Below are 26538 nucleotides of genomic sequence, written 5' to 3'. Positions count from 1 at the left end.
CAGCCTGAAGAAAACATAGGTTATGGTTCAGGAGGTGGACTCACCTCCCTGCATTACAATCTCTGTGCATGAACTGGAGGTTGTCCATGACTTTGTGTACCTTGGCTCAACGATCTCCGACACTCTTTCTCTCAATACCGAGCTAAACAAACGCATCAGTAAAGCAGCTACCATGTTTTCCAGACTCACAAAGAGAGTCTGGTCCAACAAGAAGCTGACGGAACATACCAAGATCCAGGTCTACAGAGCTTGCGTCCTGAGTACACTTCTGTACTGCAGCGAGTCATGGACTCTTCACTCACAACAGGAGAGGAAACTGAACGCTTTCCACATGCGCTGCCTCCGACGCATTCTTGGCATCACCTGGCAGGACAAAGTTCCAAACAACACAGTCCTGGAACGTGCTGGAATCCCTAGCATGTATGCACTGCTGAAACAGAGACACCTGTATTGGCTCAGTCATGTTATGAGAATGGATGATGGCCAGATCCCAAAGGATCTCCTCTATGGAGAACTCATGCAAGGAAAGCACCCTACAGGTAGACCACAGCTGCGATACAAGGACATCTGCAAGAGGGATCTGAAGGCCTTAGGAGTGGACCTCAACAGGTGGGAAACTCTGGCCTCTGAGCAGCCTGCTTGGCGGCAGGTTGTGCAGCATGGCCTTTCCCAGTTTGAAGAGACACTTGGCCACCAGACTGAGGCAAAGAGGCAAAGAAGGAAGGCCCATAGCCAGGGAGACAGACCAGGGACAGACTGCACTTGCTCCCAGTGTGGAAGGGATTGTCACTCCGGAATCGGCCTTTTCAGCCACACTACACGCTGTTCCAGAATCACCATTCAGAGCGCGATACCATAGTCTTTCGAGACTGAAGGTTGCCAACATGACATGAAAGAAGAAACAGAAAACAATCATCTTGACAGGTGTTTTGGTCAGGAAAAGAAAAAGAAGACTTAAAGCACTGATCTAACAAGTGGACACATCCATTTTATTGCCACTGGGTTCAGTGGGAACATATATTGTAGGGATTAATAATTGTAGGAATTAATCAAATACAGACATGTCCTTGTAGAACCAGGATTTAAAACTAGTCTGCATTTGGACATTGATCTGTTCTGTTTGAATACATTTTGAAAATTACCTGCCACAAAACATCATTAAGCAAAAATTTCTCTTGGCCTGAGCAATCTCATTAAATTCTGCAGAAGGCTGTCTTCCCTCTTTCCCCCAGGTCTTTCTGTTCAGACTATTTTCCTGTACAAAACAAAGGCTTATATCTTCAGATGAACTCAGTAAGATAGGAGGCATTCAGAGAGCTCAGCCCTTCTGAAGAATTGACCACGAAAGGTCACAGTAGGGGTGCCTAATGGGGAAGGGAGATATTGAGAACACTCATCACTCAGCTGGAATGCTGACTCCTTGGGGCTGTTTTCAAAATTCCAATTTTAATGGGTCAATTCTAAGTTCCATTCAAGACAGTGGCAATCCTCAGTTCAGTACCCTTCTCTTCAAGTCAATGCACTAGACGTTGGTCTCTATTCCATCCTACCATTACTGTTAATTCATGTATTTTCCCTCAAGTCTTTTTTCCCTTCCTCCTTGTCTTAACTTCCTTATTGTGGCTCACATCTTCCAGTATCTTCCCTTTGTGAAACACGCAACTTCTCCCACTCATCCATTTCCATCCCTTCTGTCTCTCTTTCACTCTGTCCCTCATTTCTCTACCTTTGCAGTTATGGAATTCTTTGACTGACTCTTTTGTTCTCTTGACAGACTGTTCTTGCTTCCAGCGGCGGATTGTACTGCCTAAGCGGTGGCTGTAATGGCATTGTAAATATCAGCTGCATGAGCTTGCTGTGAACAACCTTTTCTTCCATATTTCCCTTCCAGTACCATGCCTTATTATGGTGTCCTGCTGTGCGAGTGTGGATTGCATGAGATGGATGCCAAAAGAGCCTTTGCAATGGAAGAGAGAAAGAGAGTTGTGCATCTCTAGAAAGGATGTGGGTGGAGAGAAGAGAGTTGAAAGGCATGTTTAAACAGCTACTTCCTGAAGTATCAGTTTAGCCCTTTAGCACTAACCTAGAAGCAAAGAAACCACAGGGAAGAATCTCTTAAATAAGGTATTTTTTTTCCTACCTGGAAAGCCAGGGCTCATGTATAGAACATACATTGGTTTTATGCCAATTTTACTGCCATGGCATCTCTGAGGATGCCGAGAATCCTCTGAGATCCCTAGTCTCTCTCACAAAATTACAGTTCCCTGAATAGAAGAAATAACTTTTAAATCAGTTAAAAATGGTCTTGGGTACAGCCTTTCCTCCACTCATACAGATGGAACTGCTGGTGCTGAAACCTCAGAGATCCCCTTTTATGATGTGGATTGTCAGGAATTGAATGAGAGCTAGCGCAATACCAGCACCTTTTGTTTGCATAGACCAGTGGTTTTCAAACGTTTTAGTACTGGGGCTTGCTTTTTAGAATGACAATATGTTGGGACCCACCGGAAGTGATGTCATGGCCAGAAGTGACATCATCAAGCAGGAACATTTTTAACAATCCTTGGCTGCAATTCTATCCACACTTACCCAGGAGTAAGCCCCATTGACCATCATTGTTAAAAACATATCCATACTAGCCTGTTAATAGTACAGATCCATAACATTTCCCCAAATGAGTCACATACCATGTGAGTCTAATATATTAAAAATAAAATATTGAAATGAACGAGGAACCACCAGAAATTGGCTCACAACCCACCTACTGGGTCCTGACCCACACACTGACAGAGACTATACAATTTGAAAATGCATCCAGGTTTTCAACCAAACACTTCTAATACATATTTGTGGTTGAGGCTCAAGAACACACCTTGCTTCATGAAGAGACAAAAAGGCTGTAAGTGCTCACGTTTAAAAGAATGATTTTCATAGAAACTTTGAGCTTCTGCCTAGAGAGCAGAGCAAAGAAAAACAAACTTCTCAGGCTTAATTATTGTACTTGGACTTTTGTAAAAAGTGGAGTTGATCATATACCTGAGATGCTGTGATGCACAACTGTCCCATGTGACCTGCAATTATGGTGCTGGTGTCTATGCTGTGTATAGACTGTTGGGGTTTGCTACACCACCTACCTAATTCCTCTTTAAGCTGAAATATCCTTCTTAGGACAGCTCATCTCACAGTGCCAGCTCAAAGGCAGACTCAGTCCCAGCAACTGTGTGGTAACTTTGAAGGACAATAGATGAATATCCAGCACAGATCATCGTATGGTATGAAAATGATACTTCCTTCCTAATGATAGCAGATGAAAGCCAGGAACCCCCCCTCAAATAGATATATAAGCAGCTAATTCCAGATTCTAGTTCATGACAGCACCCTGGTTCTCTCCCTCATATATGCCAAATAAAGGTGAAAGACTGAATTTTAAAAAGTGTCCTTATCACAAACTGTAAAAAAAAAAAAAAAAAAAAGGTTGAAACATTATAAATAGCTGTTCAGATAGAATATATAGATCCATTCTGTAAGACTGTGAAAGCATTGCTGCAGAGAACTAAAAGCTTTTAGCATTCAGCTTTTTATGTTAAGTTTCTAACACAGCTGTGGTGACCTTTCTATGGTAGTACCCAAAGAGCAGTCCTATAAAGTAGGTGGCGGGGGCAGCCCTGGCAGTGCAATTGTCAATTCTGCTCACTAATGGACAGTAAGTGCCCACAAATGTATCACTGTGAGTCTAGGACAAGATTCATTTAATGTCTATTCCTGGCTTAGCCTGCAGGCTTGTTCTGTGCGGTTTTGCTATAGAAGAAGCAAGAGCTGAAGATTCTAAAGGCCTCAGAGATGAAACCAAACTCTTAGTGCAGGAGCCACTTGCAGAGTAAAGCTTTTCATCACAGTGTCTGCACAAACAAGACATGGATCAGTTTTATCCTTGATATGTACTGATGCTCTGCTGACCCATGTGATTTGCGCTGCAATGTGACATGAAGCTGGCAGTGTACTGAATATGCACCAGAGTGTTTGCTACTTAGCAGTCATTGTGCTAAAATCTGCGCACAATTAGGCCATATGTACACCACAAACACAAACTACCATGGCTCTCCTACAATGAACCCTCATAACTGTAACTCTACTAGAATTATTCTACATGCTACTGAATAAGCCACATGCACATAACTACGGTTTTGAAGGTTCCTAGGGAAAAATCATGGCAGTTATAACAGTTTCAAACTGATTGGAATGGTAAACTAGATGTGCTGATAAGATCTGTGGTGGTGCCATATCATCCAATGCCACTTTATCTGAGATGCGCGGAGCAGATGGTGTCCTCTTCCCTTCTGCTTACTTCCTGCCATGCTGGACCTGCAACTCCCATTAATCACGCTTATGACCTAATTTTATTGGTACCTAGCACCACCGGAACAAGTGTTCCAGTGGCACTCGGTGCTTTCTGGCTGTCATAAAAGGTGACTTGCCAGAGTTTGCTGCCTGGCCACCACCACCAGTGGCAAGTGGCCAGTTCTGTGTGCCAGCAGACTCTGGACAGCCACTGCCCCTAGTAATTCCATGCAGGGGATGGGAGGGAGGTGGGGTGGACAGAATGGGGTAGCAATGGGGGCAGGGAGGAGGGAGGTTCAGGACTGGGAGGGGGGGCAGGTTCAGCAGCAGTAGCGTCTACTAAATCCTAGCCCCCTTCTCAGCCTTGATCCCCCAACCCAGTTCCTCACGGATGTGCACCAGCTGTAGAACTGGCGCAGGTCCAGATAGGCCCAGCAGCACAGACTTACCCCAGGCAAGGAAACAGATGTTCCTTTATCCTAAGGAGGCCTCCAGAGGCCAAAACTCCCATGGGGTACAACAGGCACAACATTGGTTAACTGCTTAACACAGGAAGTTAAGGTTGGGCTGTCCATTTCAGTAAAGCCAGCAAATCAACAGTTCTAGAGGGAACATACCATTAACCCAGTGAAGAATTGTCAGGCCTAGAAGCAGAGAGATTTGTCTTCCTCTTGGCAACCTGAATATAATGGTGGTTGCATGAACCTTCCTTCCTTCCTTCCTTCCACACCTTTAAGTTAGCATGCTATTTAGCATTATCCTTTCCACTCATTTACCATGCCATGGGCTCTGAGGCCCTAGTTCTACTTGTGTTGCAGTCATTGCTATGCTTGCTGCTATGGGATAAATTCACAGACCAAGTAGCAGGTGAACTGGAGAGGCAATGCCACTGGTATACATGACAAACCTGCTGAACACGCCAGATCCCCCGGTGGAGGCTGTTTTCTTCCACCTGCTTCCATTATCACTCACTGCCTAAGGGCTGTGCTCTTTCCACAGCCACCTTCTGCAAGTGATGATGAAAGTGGTCGGGTCTCAATCACATTTTTCCGCCTTTTCCGTGTCTTGCGGCTGGTAAAACTGCTGAGTCGAGGAGAAGGAATTAGAAACTTGCTTTGGACCTTCATTAAATCCTTCCAGGTAAGTGTATCACACTGAACCCAGCTCCAGGTGCAAGAAGGATCTGGGGTGTGTAAGCAAAGGGCATGTATTGCAACCAGCAATTTCCATTGGTTTTCTATGTCAATGTTTTGTACGCCTCATAGAATTACTCTGTGCATTGTCCCACAGGCCCTGCCTCATGTGGCCTTGCTGATTGTGATGCTGTTCTTTATCTACGCTGTGATTGGGATGCAGGTAAGGATGTACAAAAAGGCTTGTACTCCATCAGCAGAGAAGTGCAACCTCTAGAACTCTGGATAAATCACTCGTGGAGATCAGGTCAGAGATCCTGTCCTCCTCCTCCCTGGAAGTCTTGTTTGCTTTCAGCTCCTGAAACTTCAGGAGCATTCTGCAAAGGCGGGCACAGTATTCTACTTGTAATGCAGGCAGGAAAGCCAGTGGTCCTGAATTCAACAAATCAACAGGAGACCTAGAAAGAAAATGTACATGAAATCATCATGCCTTGAAAGTGCCATGCTCCTCTCCGTGGGTACATGAACAGTTACTCCAAAGGATGCCAGAGAAATTTATGCTTAGTTCTCATAGAATTTCAGTTTGGAGTTTTAATCCCAATTTTGTTTTGCTTGTTTGCTTACTCCTACTTGAGTACTGTGGGATGGGACTGAGCACTGGTGCAGAAGGCTTGGAAAGGGGATTAGACAATTCATGGAGAATGGGTGGGTCTTTTCATGGTGATTAGGCATGATAGCTGAATAGAACCTGAAATTCAGAAGCAGCATGTCACTAAATACCAATTGTCAGAGAGCAAAGGTGGTAGAGAACAGTTTCCTTCATGGGCTTCCTAGAAACATCTGACTGGCCACTGCTGGAAATAGACTACTAGACTAGATCTAATCCAGCACTGCTCTTATTACGTTATGAATTAAGGACCCAGTCCTATCCAATTGTACAGCACTGATGCAGCCGTGCCAATGGTGCATGTGCTGCATCCTGTAGTGGTGGGGCAGTCATGGAGGCCTCCTCAAGGTCAGGGAACGCCTGTTCTCTTACCTCAGGACTGCATTGCGGCTGCATCAGCGCTGGAGCATTGGATAGGATTGGGACAATTCTGAGTCAATATGCTTAGGATTGCAACCTTAGGGACACCCAACATGCTACAAAAGAGATATGTAAATCTATCTCTGTCTCATTATGTTTTTTAAAATAATAGCTGGGGTATCCACATCAGAACTGTAGGGGGCAGTATCTTCCCTCCCCCCAATACTGTTTTCTAAATGAAAATGCAGGTTGTGCCCAACTCTGTTTTCTCTAAGAGACCAAATAGCAATGGGGGAGGGGAGCAGTGGCAATTTTCACTGGGAAAACTGGGGGGTTGGAAGGGTTGAAAAAACCTTTTTGACTGAGGTCTTGATTTGGATTCGTTCCACCCCAGCTGCTGCTATTTTCTAAAAAAATCAAGGAACTGAGATACATTCACATCTCTTTCATAATAAGTAGTTTGACCTTGAGTCACTCACAGTGCAATCCTATGCATGTCTACTCAGAAGTAAGTCCAGTTATGTTCAGTGGGGCTCCCTCCCAGGAAAGCATGTTTAGAATTACAGCCTTTGGCTACAATCCTATGCAAGCTTATCTGGGAATAAGCCCTATTGAACATAATGGGACATACTTGTGAGTGCACATGCATAGGATGTCAGAGCTTATTTCCTTTGAGAATAAAACAGCCTACAAGAGAGAAACTAAACCACTGATGTACTGTTGATGCCTGCAGCCTTGAGTTCCTCCTGCCAATGATGAATGAATTGTTTGTTCTACAGATGTTTGGGAAAGTTGCTCTGGTGGATGGAACCCAAATAAATCGAAACAACCACTTTCAGACCTTCCCACAAGCAGTGCTGCTACTGTTCAGGTCTGTGTATCATCTACATCTCTCCTGGGTAAAAGGCTCTGATAGTGCAATTTCCACAATGCCCAGTAATGCACAATTGCCTTTTTTTCACCCTTCCTCTGTAGATAGCCTCTTTTCACAGCGTCCTTGAGCAAAGAGACTTTAAAATCCCCACCCATAAAAAGCACTGTTATTGTGATCTATTTAAGAACAAGGATCCAAGCATATTCCCTTGTTTGATTCAAATGTTAGCACATGAGTGTTGCCATTGAGAATAGCTTTGTTGTGGTCAGCAAATCACAGACCACTGCAGGATTGTTTAAACTCACTTTTCATGTGTCTGTCCATGGGGTCTCCTGGGAAGTGCCCAATCCAACCCCAAGGGAAGTGCAGTACTAGTTCTGATACTTCCCACATGATCCAGTGAACAGCCATGTGGAGTGATGCTAATAGGGTGGAGTCTTATACAGTAAAAGTTATGCGATTTATAATGTGACCATTTGAATATTCTTTCTTGGCTGTCCAAGCCATGGAAGAGCCTTCCATAATTTGGGTTCCATGTCATATTTTCATTCATTGCGGTTAGATGCAGCACACTCCCTCGTGCCAGTAAGTTCACCAGCAAGTATCACAATGTAGATGAAGGTGTTGGCAAGCCAATCTTCTTATTCTCACTCCCTTGTCCTATACAGAAATTACATCCAAAAAGAATAGAACTTAAGAATTAGATTTCTCTTGATCATCCTATCAATATTGCATATAGGAAATGTCTGGATGAATAAATGTGGGATTTATTGTGGGATTTCCACATGTGGGATTTCCAGAAAGAAACACATGTCTGTTTGTTAATATTAAGTATCCAGAGGCTTCAGCATTTGGCCCTGGTAATATCTGAGATAATATCTGAGTAACATTTCAAAGAATGGTTCAATAGTCTGAATTCCAAAGGGGAGACCCAACAGGCATTTTGAAAGATACACAGTACATGTATTTGTCACAGTTTGACATCTCAAGGCCAGAAGCCACTAATCTTGTTCTTGCTGCTTACTTACCTGTCCCCAAAACTGGTTTCTTTCTACTCTGGAGTTTCTGAAATAGCTAAAAGGTGACATGGGTTGGTGGATGGTTCCTACAGTTGTTGCCATTTACTATATACAGTCCATTCATCACACTACTACCCAGTGTGTGAAACTTTCATCTTCTTATACTGGACCAGCTGATAAATGTTCCATTTCTTCTCCTAAGTTGCATTGCCCTGCCAAGATCAGCACCAAAATCCCCCCCCCCTTTTTTGCTGTTTTTCTTTGCTAGTAGTCTGTCCAGGAATAATACTTTTGGACTTCCTAACAAGGTTCGGTGTTAAAACATCTTTGACCTGGAGGAAAAGTCTGGCTCACACCCAACTCACAATGGTTTCCAGTTTTGTTTGTCAGCACATCACCTACTTGGATGAGGATTCAGCTTTGGAGTTGGTTCTTTAAGATCTCACCATATTCTTTAAGATCTTACTCTGCTGCATTCCAGAACAGGCCATGGCTTTGTTTTTTAAAATTCTGGCAACTCAGAATGAAAGTACTGGAATTGAAGGTTTTTCAAATTAAAAATGGAGACAGGGCAATGCTTGAAATTTCATATTATACAGGCTTAGATTCCATGAATGATGGTCCCTATTCACTGTGCATACCATAGGTCTTCTAATGCATTCAGGAAAGGGGACTCTATCTCACCATATCCTTCTCTCTAGGTGTGCAACAGGTGAGGCCTGGCAAGAGATCTTACTGGCTGCCAGCTATGGGCAGCCGTGTGACCCTGAGTCTGACTTTGCTCCTGGAGAAGAATACACTTGTGGCACAGGCTTTGCTTATTTCTATTTCATCAGCTTCTACATGATATGTGCATTCCTGGTATGTGATTTTTGCTATCCTGTCTTATACTTTCTTCCTGGGCATTTAACATGTGCTTGCAGCATGAGAATAAATGTAACTATGATGGGGAAGCTCAGAACCATCAGATCCTGATCTCCGTGTCGGGTCGCAGGGCCCGATATGGGATTCCTTGATTCTGCACTGGCTCAAGAGCTGCCTCAGAATCAAGTAACCCCATTGCAGGGCTACATCCTTTACCTGGGGGAAGGGGACAAATGTCCCCTTCCCCCGAGGAGCCATGGTGTGCTGTTCAGTGTGTGTTGGATGCCACAGTCACTCTTTTGTTGCCGCGGCAGCCTCACACATTGGTCAGCTCAGAATTCGGCTTTAAATCCCCACATGGAGATACAACAGCACTGGTGCAGCTACCGCTCTATCCTGCGAGAGTTTTTCAACTGCTAGAAGTCACCTTGGAGCAAGGGAACAATTGTCCCCTTGCCCCAGGGTAAGCCGCAGCAGCTGCTATGGGTCAACTTGGACCTGCACCAGCTCAACTGCTAGTGCAAATCCATGTTGATCTGGGAAGATGGATCAGGTCCAGGGATAGGATTGGGATTTGGCATGCACTGCTACTGTTGATCCCACTACATCCCAAACCTAATCCGCCCTCCTCCCTGCCCCTGTTCATTGCCAACAATCACTTTCTTGAGAGAGTTGAAGATAACTTGAAAGAGGAATCCCCATTTGTGGTATCTGGATACTTGTTCCACTTCCAACTCAACCAAAACAGGTCATGCATGCTTTTGCAGTGCCTCAAAATGTGCAGACCCTATTTTATCAGAGGAGACAGTGGGACAAAAGAAATGAGTGCATATACCATGGGAGGCAATGCCTCTCTCAAACCACTCCACTCTCTAAAAGCTGTCTATCACCAACTCTTGTCTTGCCCCTGCACATAGCATAATTCATTCTCCCTGATGACAGGCTGTTAATAGAACTCCAAGAATTGGTGTTAGGAGCCACCGATTTCCAATCTCCACAACTCAGGCACCTTTCCCCCTGAGCTTTGAAGTGTTGATTTGCCAGCGTTCCAAATCACAGGGAGATTGCATTCAGTGCTGGCCTCAGACACACACAGTGTCTGGGGACTGCAAGAATGTGTCTAGGTGCATGGGCTCTGAGGGATGGGGTTGGTGCTGTCCTACTCCCCCTGCACCAGGGTCAAATGCACCCAGATGTATAAAATGAACAAGGCTCTAGAGTCCTCTGCTTCCTTTGCCGATCAGTTTGATTGCCTTTCAAAAGTGCTACAGTTCAGTATGCTACCATGAACAGCAGTGCTATCTTGAATCATGGGTTGGACTTGTGACAGCATCTTAATAGAATAACCCATTCTCTACTAGTACACTTTACAGTGCAGCTCTATGTGTGTCTACTCAGAAGTAAACCCCAATGAGTTTACTGGGACTTACTCTTAAGTAAGTGTGCGTAGAATTGCAACTTTAACCTGGCTGGTTGCCTGGGCATGCACATGAAATGGCTATATGAAATCCGCTTCTGAGACTTGAACCAACCACCACTATAGGGTGTTTGTTACATGCTTTGCATCCCCATTTTGGGTTCTGCCTGCACTTTTAAAACTATTTAAACAGATACGTAACCAGGAAGTTCCTGAATGTTTTGCCTGGTCAGAGAAATCCAGCCAGCAACATCTGAAAACAGAGAGAAGAGACTGCTATAAAGTCAACGCTCATGCCAAATAAACTAATATCTCCTTTTAATTGGAAATGCCAGGGACTGAACCTGGAATCCTCTCCTTGCTATGTGCTTTATCACAGAGCTATGGCCCTTCCCTGGCCAGAGGTCTCCAGCTGAATTTGTTCTGGTAGAGGTGTCAGCAGCACAGTCCCTTGCCACCTTTCCAATGCGTTGTCTTGATGCATCTTGCTTTAGATTATCAACCTCTTTGTTGCTGTCATCATGGACAACTTCGACTACCTCACACGGGACTGGTCCATATTGGGTCCCCATCACCTCGATGAATTCAAAAAGATCTGGGCAGAATACGACCCTGAAGCCAAGTGAGAACCTATCAGTTTTTAAGCTTGTAAATTATGTGACCTGAATTGTCACGGGCAGTGACTCAGTGTGGTTTCTTAGAAATGTATTTATAGAATTTATAACCCACCTTTCCCCCTAGAACAGTGTTTCTCAAACTGTGGGTTGGACCCAATAGGTGAGTCATGAGCCAATTTCAGGTGGTCCCCATTCATTTCAATATTTTATTTTTAATACATTAGATTTGATGCTACCATGGTATATGACTGCATTTCAGGAAATGTGACAGATCTGTACTTTTGACAGGTTTTTATATGTATATGCTTTTAACAATGTTAGTCAATGAGACTTATTCCTGGGTAAGTGTGAACAGAATTGCAGCCTAGAATTGTTAAAAATTTTCTTGTTTGATGATGTCACTTCTGGTCATGACATCACTTCCGGTGGCTCCTGACAGATTCTCATTCTAAAAAGTGGGTCCTGGTGCTAAAAGTGTGAGAACCACTGCTCTAGAACATAGGATTTTAGTAAAGTTAGTTCTGATGGAAGACATTTGAGAATAGAGCCAGATAAGTAATCTACAGAATGGGGAATATCAATACTACTACATACCTACTTATTATTATTATTAACAGTATTTATATACCGCTTTTCAACTAAAAGTTCACAAAGCGGTTTACAGAGAAAAATCAAATAACTAAATGGCTCCCTGTCCCAAAAGGGCTCGCAATCTAAAAAGATGCAAAAAGAACACCAGCAGACAGCCACTAGAACAGACACTGCTGGGGTGAGGTGGGCCAGTTACTCTCCCCCTGCTAAAAAGAGGAGCACCCACTTGAAAAAAGTGCCTCTTACCCAATTAGCAGGGTTACATTACTACATTACTACATTCATGCTACTACATACCTCAATTTTAACATAATTTAAATTGTATCAGATTTATCTGAAAAGTATGTTTAGAATATAGATGTCAGATAGCAAATTTCCCTGCTCTTGCTATGATCACTGCTGGCTATGATTTAGAACAGTCAACCATTAAAAAGGGTTTGAGATCTGCAAGTTCAAATGTGGTGCACGTAATATGACCCCCACATTGTGGAAGGTTAGATTTAGAATGGCTAACACTTCTAGAGACAGAGCAACGGAGAATAAGCTCTGCATTTGCAGGAGGGGCAGTTCGGGGCTTTCCAGAGACTCAGAAAACATGATTGGTACCTATTGATGAGATAATAGATATATAACCTTTTAAAAATACAGCTCTCCGTTGTGGGTTTCAGCCCATTCTGGTCATCTCCTATCCACAAGACTAGGAAGCTTTGAGACCCTCACATGGTCTGCATGGCTGGCTCTCTGTTTTGGATAGGTCCTAATGGTAAAGTACCAACCTTTTTTCAGGAGTGATTCCTGAACTTCTGATTCTAAACTGCATTCTAAAAAGAGCATAGGCAATATTGTATGTTTTTACTGTTGTGTGCTACATAATTCAGTGAGATAAAATAACATCTCAGAGACACCATTGAACGTCAATGGTTGAAGTGGCTGAATCAGAGGTTGAAGTTCCATTGTATAATAGATGGATGAACTGTGGTTTTTTCTCACTCTTCTTTAGGGGTCGCATCAAACACCTAGATGTGGTGACTCTGTTGAGACGAATCCAGCCTCCCCTGGGCTTTGGGAAGTTTTGTCCACACCGTGTGGCTTGCAAGGTATTAAACTTAAGACTCTTTCTTCAATCCTAACTAGGGCTGAGTCTTGACTTACAGTGCAAGCCTATGCATGGTTGTTGGGAAGTAAAACCTGTTGTTTTCAATGGGAGCTCACTCCCAGGTCACTGTATAGCACCGCAGTCCAAGGGCTGAAACATATCCAGTTTTCCAGTGCTGGTGCTGCTGTGCCAATGGTGTATGCACTGCTTCCTGTGTTGGGGAGACAGTCACAGAGGCCTCCTCTAGGTATGGGAACATTTATTTCCTTACCTTGGGGCTGCATGGCAGCAGCACCAGTGTTGAAAGTTGAATGGGATTGGGCTCCAAGTCACTGCCTCATCGTGCCTGTTCCTTAAACAAAACGAATCCATAGTTCCCACTGCAATAGACTATATTTATTGTAGATACAGTGCAGGAAAATTCAGAGCTGATTTTCAGTATTGCTATCTGGTACAAGACTGAAGGACACTGTAATAACTATCAAGGGCAGGGTACCTCAGTGTGCATGTAAAGTGTTTTCTTTGTCATGTGTGAAATTTGTGTGTTACACAGCGCCTGGTGGGCATGAATATGCCTCTGAATAGTGATGGGACAGTCACCTTCAATGCTACGCTCTTTGCTCTGGTACGAACAGCTCTCAAGATCAAGACAGAAGGTGAGACCTACCCATGACCACACTCTGAATTATTCCATTTTGTTCTCCGATAGCGGGATCTATTCATCTCGTGAGTTATTAATCACATTGCATTGCAACAGAAACTCTGTTCACATTAAAATCCATCACTGTTAGAAATGAGCAAGCTAGCCGAGGTTCAACTCTAAACAATTTGAAAATGATCCAGTCTTTCTTCCACAAAAATTGGGGGAAAAAAATCAGAAATTGGTGGACCATTTACCAAGCCATTTTGAGGCTCATTACATGACTTTGACAGCTTCCCCTACTCTCAAACACTCTCGCCACCAACCTTCCATCCCCCTCAATCAACACTGGTCTTATCCCAGCAGCAGTGGGGTCAGTGGCGTAGCTAATGATCGTGTAGCCTGGTGCCAAGCTCAAAATGTTGTCCCGGAAGTGATGTCACAACCGGAAGTGACGTCACACCCAGGCTTTTTAAAAAGTGAAAATTGGAACCCACCTGCCATCCCAGCAGCTCACCACCCACTTGCTCTGCTGCCTCTTCCTGGTCAGTGGCATGGCTAAGGCATCTGTCTGCTGCCTGGGGTCAAAGAAGATTTTGTAGTTCGCCAAAATCAAATTTAATTAAGTAAATAAATAAAAAGTTATTGGATCCATGCTGTATCATAACTTCTCATTGGGTCTCAGAACAATCAGTCTCATAGGTCAGTTTTGAGTTAAGCAAATCCACTTGTTGTTCCATAAGGCAGTTGTGTTTTCATTTTCTGGTTAATTGCCCATAACTTTTGATAGAATACAAATATTCCAATGCTGTTTGTTTCATTGCATTCAGCATTAAATTATCTTTCCAATGATGTATAACATGATGGTATTATTGTTACATACCAAGATTTTCACAATTTAGGTCACTAGTGTCAAGCTCAGCTTGTTGCCCCCCTAAAGCTTGATGCTTGGTGCAACTGCTACCCCCTGCACCGCCGTAGCTATGCCACTGAGTGGGGTGGGCTATTCTCTTCCTTCATTACTTTGGATGCAGCACAGATTTTTTCCCCCTTGTCTCCTAACAGGAAGAAAGGTAAAGGGATTTGTGGGATCATTCTTAAAATACATAAAATTACAGTCTTTGTGAGAATTATTGACCCTGAAGTAGCCCTTTATGAAGTAGTCCTCACAAACAGGGCCTCTGAGAGGAATCATATCGGGGGTACAAAGTTTCTTTTGTGCCCCTTCCCAAAGAGGGAGGGGGTGAAAGTGAGAGGGTAGCAATGGGGTGAGCAGAATGGGAGCCAGGCAGGGGGAAGTGGCAACAGCCAGAATAGCCTTTGGAGCCCAGGTCTACCAGTCTTCCCAATGCAGAACTCAGGTCTACCTGCCTGTCTGACGTTGGCTGCTAGATACAGTAATACGGAAAACCAAATACACTCCTAGTCTCTCTAAAATCTTTCAAATATAGAAAATCATTGCAGGAGGTGAGTATTTAGACTCACACTAGAACGGAAAGTGTCCTGTTTGCACCAAAACATACTTCTGCAGCAGTAGCTGTGTCCCTGAGCTTCTCTACACTCCTTGATGGTAAGCAGCTCTACTGTAGCAGCCCAGCTTCCTCTCAGATGCGACATTGTTAAGGAATGTTCCTGGGCATGGTGTGTACGGCTTGGGGCAATAGTCACTGCCATGTGCCCATGGTAATGCCCCCAGCATCCCATGTGGGCAGTGAGTCTGGGTGAGATTGGAAAATGTAAGATCCCAGGAAATTTCTGGGCCCCCTCCTTTGGCTCCTGGGCCCCCTTTTTGACCCTGGGCCCAGGTACAAATTACCCTCTTTAACCCCCTCTCCTAGGCCCTACTCACAAAGTTTACAACTCCCACAAGCCCCTTTGTCATTCTTTCTTTCTATTTGGAGAAAAGGAAAGAACTCCCTTATGCAGCATCAAAAAAAAAAAAAAAGGTGAAGAGAGGGGAGAAAGAGTCCCCACTGCTGCTGGGGTAAGTGAAGGATATATGGCAAAGGTTGGAAGATAGAGGAAGGCTGCTAAGGCAGGACCAAGATTCTTCAGGTTCTGGCTCAGGAGCCAAGTTTTAGGAATTTGTCTCTCCTTTTGGGGGGGAGGGAGAGAGAATTTAGAACTCCTTTTTTGTACTTTATTTTTTATTTTATGCAAAAGAAAAAAGAGAGCATGTGATCATTACAAATTTGCAAGTCCCCCCTCCCAAGGAGGGGGGCGGGAGATGGATATATAAGCAGTCTAAAATATTATGTAAATATAACTACATGCTTCATGTGGTTTAAGATATTTTATCGAAGAACAACCTCCAGATAGTTTAGAAAATTTAGCGTTCCTCAAATTAGTTTTCAGACCCTGGAGAATGTCAGTGACACTTCCAATTACTGTACTATACAAGCCCAACAGAGGATGCTATAAATCAATAGCAGCTAATGTCTTCTCATGCATTTAATGACGCGACCCAAAAGAGTCAGGTTCTCATCTGTTGTAAATTAGCATAAGTTGCTTCTATGGAATCATGCCAACGTGCTGCATCTGGTGTTTTATTGGATTAACAAGACTAAGCCTCACAAAAGGCAAATGTTACAATAGCTGCTGGAGGTCTGAAAAAGAGGAAGGGGGCTTTGCAAAAGTCACCAAAAAGTCACCACAAATGTTCATGTGCTCCACAAAGCCAGTGTCACGTTTTAAAGGCTTTTACTCCCAACTACTGGCCCCGGACACATACAGCATTTGCACACCAGCAGTGATGGTCAAATGCTGCACACATTTGGTCTGTACATAGAGGTAAGAGCCTTGTATATGTGGTACAGCTGCTTGGACCATCTACTTAGGTAAATGCCCTAGTACAGTGTTTCTCAAACTGTGGGTCAGGACCCAATAGGTGGGTTGCGGGCCAATTTCAGGTGTGTTCCCATAAATTTCAATATTTTATTTTTAATGTATTAGACTTGATGCCACTGTGTTATGTGACTACATTTGGGGAAATATTACAGATCTATACTTTATACTTTTAATTTTTAACATTCCCCTGGGGGCTGGGGATAAGAATAGGCCCTCCGTTTGGCTGTACTTGTCGTAAGAGGCAACTAAACAGCCACCGGGTAGATGGGACTTGTCAGCCTGGGAAGGCAACTCATCTGAGAGAAGGAAAACTCTGATCCCAGACCTCCACTGCCTTATGGCTACATCCAGTTATGGAAAAGGCTTCAGGACTCAACCTCGAGGCAAAATCCGGAGCCGGAGTCCCTGAGGCAGTTCATGGCTGAACACAGTCACGTTCTGGCAACTCCTGCGACGCCGCTGGAACCAACCGTATTGGCTTCTGCCTTTCCATTGGACCATTTCAGCGACGTGGAGAGGGGGGATTTGCTGCATGGGTAACAGCCTATCCTCCATACCTACTTTACCCAGACTTCGCGCACTGGAGAGGACACTCTGTTCACCATTCAGAGTGTGACACCGTAGTCTTCCGAGAATGAAGGATGCCAACAATACTTTTAACAGGCTACTATGTATTTGCTTTTAACAATGATAGTAAATGGGACTTACTCCTGGATAAGTGTAGGATTGCAGTCTAGGATTGCTAAAAATCTTCCTGCTTGATGATGCCACTTTCAGTCATGACATCACTTCCGGTGGGTCCTGACAGATTCTCATTCTAAAAAGTGGGTCCCGATGCTAAAAGTTTGAGAACCACTGCCCTAGTGGGCACCATTAGCCCTCCAGTGTGGTCAGCACTAGGGTTACCAGCTGTTCAGGGCTGGCTTGGCATTTCCAGGAATCACAAATAAACAAAAGTGTATCACTCAATCAATCAATCAAGAGAAAAGAAGTACTATAGGGTAAACCATATGACTGACCTGATGGCAAAGTCAGTAGAGGACAGGCTATAATTCAGTAGCAGAGTAGATATTCCACCTAGTTTAACCCCTGACTTACCCAGTTTGCAAAAATCTCAAGTGGAAGGGCTTGGAAAGTCCACTGCCTGAGGACCTAGAGAATGCCATTGCCATAGTTGGAGTGGACAAGACTGTGCAAGGTGGACCAGTGGTTTGTCTCAGTATACAACAGCTTTTTATCACTGGTGCTTTTGTAGGTAACTTTGAGCAAGCCAATGAAGAACTGAGGATGATTATCAAAAAAATCTGGAAGAGAACCAGCATGAAGCTCCTGGATCAAGTCATTCCACCAATTGGAGGTAAGGCTTTAGTATGGCAGTCAAGAGAGAATTTCTGATCTCTGCTCCTTTTCCAGCACTTGTGTATCCCTCTTACCCCCTCCCCTTCATGAATCTCTTTTGCACATTCTCAGGCAATCAGGGACATATTGATGGATGGGGTGCTGTTGCTGAGCACACCTAAAACCTTTCGCTTGTACTTACCCCTCTAGATGATGAAGTGACTGTGGGCAAGTTCTACGCTACTTTCCTCATCCAGGAACATTTCAGAAAATTCATGAAGCGCCAGGAAGAGTATTATGGATACCGGCCCAAGAAGAATGCTGTTGAAATCCAGGTAAGGGGAAAATGTGCTGAGGCAGTGTTTCTCAAACTGTGGGTTGGGACCCACTAGGTGCGTTGCGAGCCAATTTCAGGTGGGTCCCCATTCATTTCAATATTTTATTTTTAATATAAATGTGCTAAATGTGTGAGAACCACTGTGCTGAGGGATTGCATGTTTCCCCCAACAGTGAGAAAGACCAGTTAAGCAAAACAGGGTGAAAGCTTAGTAATCAGCGTTCTGCACCAAATTCCAGATCCTGTACTTCAGTGGTTCTCACACATTTAGCACTGGGACCCATTTTTTAGAATGAGAATCTGTCAGGATGCATTGGAAGTAACATCATGACCAGAAGTGACATAATCAAGCATGAACATTAAACAATCCTAGGCTGCAATCCTACCCACAGGAGTAAGTCCCATTTACTATCATTGTTAAAAGAATATACAAGGTAGCTCAGGGGTGTCAAACGTATGGCCCACAGGCCGGATAAGGCCCGCGGAGCCTATATGGGCGGCCTGCATACTCCTGGGGGAGTTCCAGGGCCATCCTGCCCCTCCTCGCTTGGACTGCAACCGGTGCTCTGCCGCATCCGGATGAGAATTTTGAGGGCTGCAGAAACTGTGCGTAGCATCCCCAGCCCTCAGAATGACGTTCTGAGGCCTTGGAGGTCCTTAATGTCATCCCCCTCCTTCACTGGAATAACAGCCTCGCGTTTGCGCAAGGCCTTTTATAGGCTTTGAGCTCGCGCAAGGCCTTCTGGTCTCCCGTGACCTCAAGGCCTATAAAAGGCCTTGCGCAAGCTTGAGGTCGGCTTTCCAGTGCTACAGCTGAGGTGTGAGGGTGTGCAGATCAGTGCTCCTGCCTAGCTCCTCTTGGGGCTTGGTCCCCCCCCCTGCACAGTGCTTCTGCCTGGGGCTTTGCAGCCACCAGGAGGTGCTCTTCCTTGGGGCTTCCCCCCCCCGCCTGCACCAGTGCTCCTGCCTCGCTCCTCTTGGGGTTTCTCCCCCCCATACCAACGCTCCTGCCTTGGGACTTCTCCCCTGCACCAGCATTCCTGCCTCGCTCTTCCTGGGGCTTTGCAGCCACCAGCAAGTGCTCCTGCCTCACCCCCCTTGGAGTTCCTGCACCCACCAAGCAGCACACCTTGTGCTTCAGACGTTTGGGTTGCCTCCAAGCACTCTCCGCTACTTCTCTCCACTACTCTCCACTACTTTGAGAAAGGTGAATCTGCCAGCAGCTACCTGCTGTTTTTCCCCTGCTCTTTTTTTCTGCAAAATAACTTTCTTAGCCATATGCGTGTCTGCCCCAATTTCTGCAAAACAAGTTTCTTCTAAACACACTTTCCTTTCCATTGAACAAAATAGGACTTACTTCTGAGTAGACCTGGTTAGGATTGCGCGCTTGTGAACTGCTGTTTTATGTATTTATATGAACAAGCCAAAGTATTGTTCTCAGCTCAGTTTGAATGCTGTTTTGCAGTCACTTGCAAGTAGCAAGGTAAATAAACAGCAATCACATCATGGTACAACAGTGATGCTTTATTATTTATTTCTATTGTTTCAAAATTGTTCAGTGGTGAGTAACAGCACTATAGGGGCAGGTGGATATAGCCAGTAACATACAATGGTTGTGAATAGTGATTACCTGCTCTACAGTCAGTGTCTGTTATACAAATATGATGTGTAATACCAGCCCTCACAGCTGCCATGAATCCAATGTGGCCCCCAGGATGAAATGAGTTTGACACTCCTGAGGTAGCTTGTTAAAAGTACAGGTCTGTAACATTTCTCCAAACGCAGTTACATACCATGGTAGCATCAAGTCTAATATATTAAAAATAAAATATTGAAATGAATGGGGACCCACCTGAAATTGGCTTGTGACCCACTTAGTGGGTCCCGATCCACAGTTTGAGAAACACTGCTGCACTGTGATATGTGCATAGAAGGTGATATTTGCAATTTTCACAGTCCTGTTTTGTGGTCCACTGGACCTGTTTTTTTTAATAAATACAAATATTTTATAAAGATAATCTTTAAAAAAATATATCTTAATAAAGTTATTGTCCCATTATTATCTTATTCCCCCTCTTTTTTCCCCTCAAATGACACTTGTAGGTCACTTCTTCCTACAAGTTTTACTTCTGCACCAATTTATATACTGTGGGGAACTGATAGGTAAGGTAATGATTGCACAGAGTTTCAGAGTTATCATGTGTGAGTCAAATCTCCCAAATTTATTTCAAGGGAAGAAAAGTTTAAAACAAACAAAAACCTCTCTGGGAGTAGGTGACCCTTACTCCCATTCTGTTGCACGCTCTCTCTCTCTCTCTCTGTTGTAAATGATCCTTGGCAATGATCCTCACTTTCATACTGCTCTACCCAGGCTGGCCTAAGAACCATTGAAGAGGAAGCTGCTCCTGAGATCCGCAGAGCAATCTCTGGAGATCTGACTGCAGAGGAGGAGCTCGAGAGAGCCATGGTGGAAGCAGCAATGGAGGAAGGCATCTACAGAGTAAGTGCGGAGCCAGGTAAAATATTGCACTCAGAGTCCAACTAAAATGTCTCTCAGCTGCAAACTTCAGCAGTTAGTATCATGATCAATGACATGATCAAGTGGCCTATGACCCACTTGCAGTGCTTTCTGACAAAATGAGGACATCTGCCCCCTGCATGCCTCTCTCACAGGAAAGTACCATTGTTCATCACCAACAACCTAGTAGTGTGTCCTTGGTTGAAACAGGCAGAGTGTTCAAGAGCAGGAGGACCTGTGCTCTGCTGTTTTTTCCCCATACTAGAGTATGAGTTTTTAATAGCAAAATAGTCATCATTATGATGGTAGATGGGTGGGGAAAAAGGTTCAGGGCCAGCCTTCCCTACAGAGCTCCAGGGGAGCCAATGAAAATCAAGGCACCTCCTATCTGCACATCTCCACCATGATGTCTGTTTCTTGGTCACATTAAAAGGTGACAAAGAGATGAAACCCTGGAACTTAGTTAATATGATTATGGAGCTGTTGACATTAACGTTCTAAAGAGTTGAAACTCTATGAAAAGCAGTTCAGAAAAAATTCATAGAATTGTAGCTTTTGAAAGCACTGCACATAAATCTGTTACTATCCCTTGTACAGAGGCAAATCTAAAATTAGGAAACCAACATCTAACATTAAATCTTGTGATACCGCACAACAGCCCTAAGGAGGTTGATGGCTTGGCCGTTGGGAATGCTGGGGCAAACACTGCTTCCCATTTTAGCACAAAGCAGCTGGGTTGCCTTGGGCTAACTGCTCAGTCTCTCATGGCTAAATTGTGGGCACATCCTTATCTTTCTGAAAGCTTTCAGCAATTGCAGCATGAAGCTAGTAACTGCTATTATTATCCATACTTGCATTATTGTTGCTGTTTTTATTCATGCTGCCTTTCCTCTCAGGCAGTATTCATGGTCTTTCCCTTCTTTTATCTTCACAACAACCCTGCAAGGCAAATTCAGCAACAAGAGTTGTTCGTGGCTGAGTGGGGATCTGAACTTGGATATACATGGCTCAAGTCCTACACTCTAGCCACTACCCCACATGGACTTTCCAAAAGATTGATAGGCTACACAGTGGTTCAAACAGTACCTTTTAATTAAACCATCTCTGTTGGCAAGGGACATGAGCTAGCTGTCAAATTGTGCATCACTATGACTCAAGAGCTCTGTAGAACTTGAAAACTTCTAATAATGATTTAGGGTTTTTCTATCTTTCTGACATAGGAATTAACATGGCAGTGATTGCAACTTTACTTGTAATTATTTGGAAGACATGTTGGAAATTGTTGTTTCCCCTTCCCAACAAACCAGTAGGCTTAAAATTAAGCCTCACTGTAATTTGTGTCATTAACTGAGCTCCTTCCTTTCCCATTCAAAACCAAAAAGACTCTGAAGGACCAAAGCAACAGCCTCCTCTTTCTTTCCTTCTTGATCTCAGAGGACAGGGGGGTTGTTTGGCCAGGCAGACACCTTTATGGAACCCAGCAGCCCACTGCCACCCCAGATGGCTAGCCAGAGGCCTCTACAGTTCACAGAGGTGGGGAGTGAAGATTTAGACTCTCCTGTCTTCCTGGACGACTTTCCACCCAAAGGGCACACCAATGTAAACAACAGCAACAGCAATGCCAACAACAATGCGACAACACGGTAAACCCTGGTGTGGGGGGACAGACATGGGAGCAGATCAGTCACTGTTAATAAGGTTGAAGGGAACTCACTCCAAGCACTTTTTTCCATAGAATAATATACAAGAATGAAATGAGGGGAGAGCATCAGCCACCTGTCCCAGGTGAGTTCCTGCTTACCTTCTACCTATGAAGAGTTCTGGTCTTCTGCCCAAGTGATGTGGTGTTGCAAACAAAAGAATTTCCAAAGCAAATCTAAGCTTATGAGCCTTAAGCCATCTGTACTGAAACTGGTGTGTGTCTTGGACCTAGAGAGTTAACGACTGCTCTGATGAAGAACACTGTTCCCTTGTTATGTTCCATGTGTGTATTGTATACACATGATTGGATGCACATGTTAAACTGTATGCATATATAGCCATTCACGTTAGTTTCAGTGAGTTGTCACAAGATGTGGCGATGGCCACTAGCTTGGACAGTTTTCAAAGTGGGTTAGACAAATTCATGGAAATTAGACTAACAATGGCTACTAGTCATGATGGCTGTTTGGTATGCCTCTGAACACCACTGGCAGGGCAATGCTGATGGTAGAGGTATCTGCCTTCTTCTGTTTCTCATGTGCTTTCCAGAGGCAGGCAGGTACTCTGGAAAAGAGGATGCTAGAACAGATGAACCTTTGGCCTGACTCGACAACACTTTTCTTATGTTATGTTCAATTTATACATACCATCTATAGACGCTATGTTTTTTAAAGGTCTAGTTGCTGAACATGTACATGTGTGCAAACACCTGTACATATATGACAACAATACATGGATAGGCTTTGTGTAATTCAAATGTTCATATATTCCTACTGAAACTGGTCCAGTAAATATGTTTTGTATTTCTAGCAGGGACACCATTTTAATATTTGTCAGACATAAGTATCTCCATGACTTCCATGTCTCTTTTTCTCTCCATCAGCCAATAAATGTTCTACTCTGTCTGGAAAGCAACAACAGACAATGAAGACGATGCCAGCACACAGAGTCAAGAGCTGTTCAGAAGTACAGTTTTCCACCCAGCAGGTGAACTCAACTCCATTGCTTAATTCTGTCTATGCTAATCTAGAAAAAAAGCCCAAACTGTGCTTTCATTGTCCACCCAGTACCATCAGAGAACAAAGTTATGAAATATGTAGTTTGGAGCTAGCCTGGAGCTTCACTTTGGTGTCTCAATGAAGGAAAGAAATGAGACTATGCAGCTGTTCAATGAAATGAGGGTCCAGTTTTCAGTTGGAATGAACGCTCTTCCAAACTGTTTTCTAGAGCCCCAAATCAAGGGTTGGGTTCCCTACTACAATAAGCTGTATCTTGGGCCTCCTTTTATTCTGTACGTGCCTGGGTGGCTGATGTCTTGCTTGTGCATTCCCTTTGTAGCAGACCTACATTTTAGCATTGCAACTGCACCACACCAGCTCTGTTAAAAGATGGTGGCTTTTTATCTTGCAGCTTCTTATCTTAGGATATCAGTGCACATGAGAAAAGAGACAAATGAGGAAAGATGTTATGACATGGCAAAGTATCCAACTATTATTTTATATATCCATTGGTTGACATAAGAACAGCCCTGCTGGATCAGGCCATAGGCCCATCTAGTCCAGCTTCCTGTGTCTCACAGTGGCCCACCAAATGCCTCAGGGAGCACACAAGACAAGAGACCTGCATCCTGGTGCCCTCCCTTGCATCTGGCATTCTGAGGTAGCCCACTTTTTAAATCAGGAGGTCGCACATTTCACATGATGGCTTGTAACCCGTGATCAACTTTTCCTCCAGAAATTTGTCCAATCCCCTTTGAAAGGCATCTAGGCCAGATGCCATCACCACATCCTGTGGCAAGGCGTACCACAGACTAACTACATGCTAAGTAAAGAAATTTTTTTTTGTCTGTCCTAACTCTCCCAACACTCAATTTTAGCAATGTCCCCTTTTTCTGGTGTTGAGTGAGAGGGAAAAGAGCATCTCTCTATCCACTCTCTATCCACTCCCTACATAATTTTGTTTGTCTCAGTCATGTCCCCTCTCATATTCTAACTGAAGAGCCCCAAACGCTGTAGCCTTTCCTCATTAAGGAGGTGCCCCAGCCCAGTAATCATTTTGGTCACTCTCTTTTGCACTTTTACCATTTCTACTATATCCTTTTTGAGAAGTGGCGACCAGAACTGGACACAATACTCTAGGTGTGGCCTTACAATTGATTTGTACAATGTTACTATAATATTAGCCATTTTATTCTCAATAAATTTTGTAATGATACCAAGCATAGAATTGGCCTTCTTCACTGCCACCCACATTGGATTGACCTTTTATGAACCCTATATTAATTCTTAAAATATAGGCAGGGTTCACAGGACATCTCTGTTTCTTACTGAAGAGGACTCCATCTGTAAATTGTGCCAGGGGCTTAATGGCATTCTTCCTCTAAGGAAGGGCAAAGGACAGTAAAGCAAGTGATCTCAAGTTTGCAAAACATTCCACAGTCAGGGTAACAGAGAGGTGTATCTGTTCTTGTTTTTGTGCAGTTGCCCCAACAGCATCTCAGGATCTCGCAACAAGAATTTGACAATGGTGAAGCTCCACAGTCTAGAAGAAGCAGTGAAGGAAATGCGCCAGGGAACACTGAAGAAGCATCTACCCCAGCCATTACAGAGCTCATCCAGAAGGTACAGTTGTTGGCACATAACCTTGCATCTTGGCAGGATGTTCTGAGGAATTTGAGACAAGGTCATGAGCTGGCAATGACTAGGGACAGAATGGGATAATGAACATTGCTGGCTTAAAGTGCAAGGACAGATTGAGAAAGACGAGAATAAACAATTGTCTGCATAAGTGAGAGCAGAAATCGGTTATGGCTGTTTGATTGTGGTAAAGGAAACAGGAAGGAGATTGTGAAAGGGCTCATGGAATACTACATTATGAGCTTCTGAAACCTTTTTTTCCTTTGCTTGGGACCATTTCTTGGTTTGGGTGGTGAGTCACTTTGTGAAGAACTTCCATTTTAGAGGGCTTGTTTTGCTAACAGTTCCACTCCTGTATGCCCATCAGTCTTGATTGAGCTGTACATTGACCAAAGGAAGACACAGCAAAATGTGGTTTGGAGCAGGTGAGGGCTCAGCCATTCAAAATCTAGCTCTGAGAGGTTATTTTCACATGGAAGTACTCTTGAGGCCTGAAGTGGAGGAACTCTGTGTCTAGCTGTGCTCAAGACTATCGAGAAGGGGTCTTTCTCAAGACCTGGCAGGTACTGCATTAAAGTTCCATTTCCTTTTCTACAGGCTCTGACTTCTGGGGGACTTGGTTCTCTAGCTAAGGACTGTTCCTTTCTAAAAATGACAAGAGACGAGATGTCTGCTGCCTTCCAGATCGACGTGACCGAGATGGAGGAGGCTGCAGCCACATTGCTGAAGAGAAGGGAAAGTTCAGCTACATACCTGGAGGCCACTAGAGATACCAGATTGTGAGATGTTGGCCCCAGCTCTTTTTTTTTTCCCCAGCAGCACTACTGTACAGTGCCATTGATTTGTCTGCTGCTCAGGTGGTTACCTTGAAAACATGCAGTATCTACTTATGGTAACCCCTGACTGGTTGGTGCCTGCAACATGACAAGCAGGTGACGGAATTGCAGAGGAAAGAAGGGTTTCCTTGGCTGTCCAAAGAGGATATATTAGGAATGGACTTCCAGGGTGTTTCACACAAGTGAAGATAAGGTCTCTGAGCAGGGCCTCCCTACTACAGTACTTCTATGAAATCTACAGCATGTATGTTAGATATGCTAAATACGTCCAGTGTGTGATACCAAAGTTCCCTCCTAGCTTATTTATTTTCTCTGGCACCTGGCAAACATCTGGAACAGTGCCCTCTGATTAAATTGTTATGAAGGAAAAGTAAGTGATTTTTAAAAAAAAACTACCAATTTTAATAAACTGCAAGAATGACAAAAAAAATGATCAATTCTGATTTATATGCATACACACCAAAAATGAGCGTGAAGGACTTGTTGCTGAATTGTATGAAGTCTCCAGATAATCCAACTATTTTAAAAGCTATCGAACTAGTTTTGCCTAGTACAAGGGATTGCAGTTTATCAGCATCAAAACAATTTTTGGTTTATAACTCTTATGGTATGTAGTTACCCAGCTCTCTAGCTCACCTGACTCCTGGGCGGGGGGGGGGGGGGGTTGGTGGTTTACAATGTAATACTTCCACATAACTGTGTTTTAATT

The 26538-nt window shown here is 43.9% G+C and overlaps 1 protein-coding gene across 2 annotated transcripts in view; it reads left to right on the top strand.

Annotated features, from left to right (window-relative positions):
- Positions 1-26242, top strand: part of CACNA1S (calcium voltage-gated channel subunit alpha1 S) — an 81260-nt gene extending 55018 nt beyond the window's left edge. For both annotated transcript variants that reach the window (XM_066625171.1, XM_066625170.1), the window contains 16 exons: positions 1775-1831; positions 5338-5478; positions 5629-5694; positions 7278-7369; positions 9093-9252; positions 11167-11294; positions 12881-12977; positions 13530-13632; positions 17719-17820; positions 18012-18136; positions 20510-20638; positions 22091-22299; positions 22392-22441; positions 23241-23344; positions 24838-24978; positions 25591-26242. In XM_066625171.1, the coding sequence (XP_066481268.1) occupies positions 1775-1831; positions 5338-5478; positions 5629-5694; positions 7278-7369; positions 9093-9252; positions 11167-11294; positions 12881-12977; positions 13530-13632; positions 17719-17820; positions 18012-18136; positions 20510-20638; positions 22091-22299; positions 22392-22441; positions 23241-23344; positions 24838-24978; positions 25591-25776 (1890 nt within the window). In that variant the 3' untranslated portion in view covers positions 25777-26242. The remainder of the gene's footprint in view (positions 1-1774; positions 1832-5337; positions 5479-5628; positions 5695-7277; positions 7370-9092; positions 9253-11166; positions 11295-12880; positions 12978-13529; positions 13633-17718; positions 17821-18011; positions 18137-20509; positions 20639-22090; positions 22300-22391; positions 22442-23240; positions 23345-24837; positions 24979-25590) is intronic.
- Positions 26243-26538: the final 296 nt, after the last annotated feature.

This window comes from Tiliqua scincoides, chromosome 4 (genome assembly GCF_035046505.1).
Source record: "Tiliqua scincoides isolate rTilSci1 chromosome 4, rTilSci1.hap2, whole genome shotgun sequence".
Classification (NCBI taxonomy): domain Eukaryota; kingdom Metazoa; phylum Chordata; class Lepidosauria; order Squamata; family Scincidae; genus Tiliqua; species Tiliqua scincoides.
The sequence above is the reverse complement of the archived record's forward strand: the minus strand, read 5'-3'. Positions and strand labels throughout refer to the sequence as shown.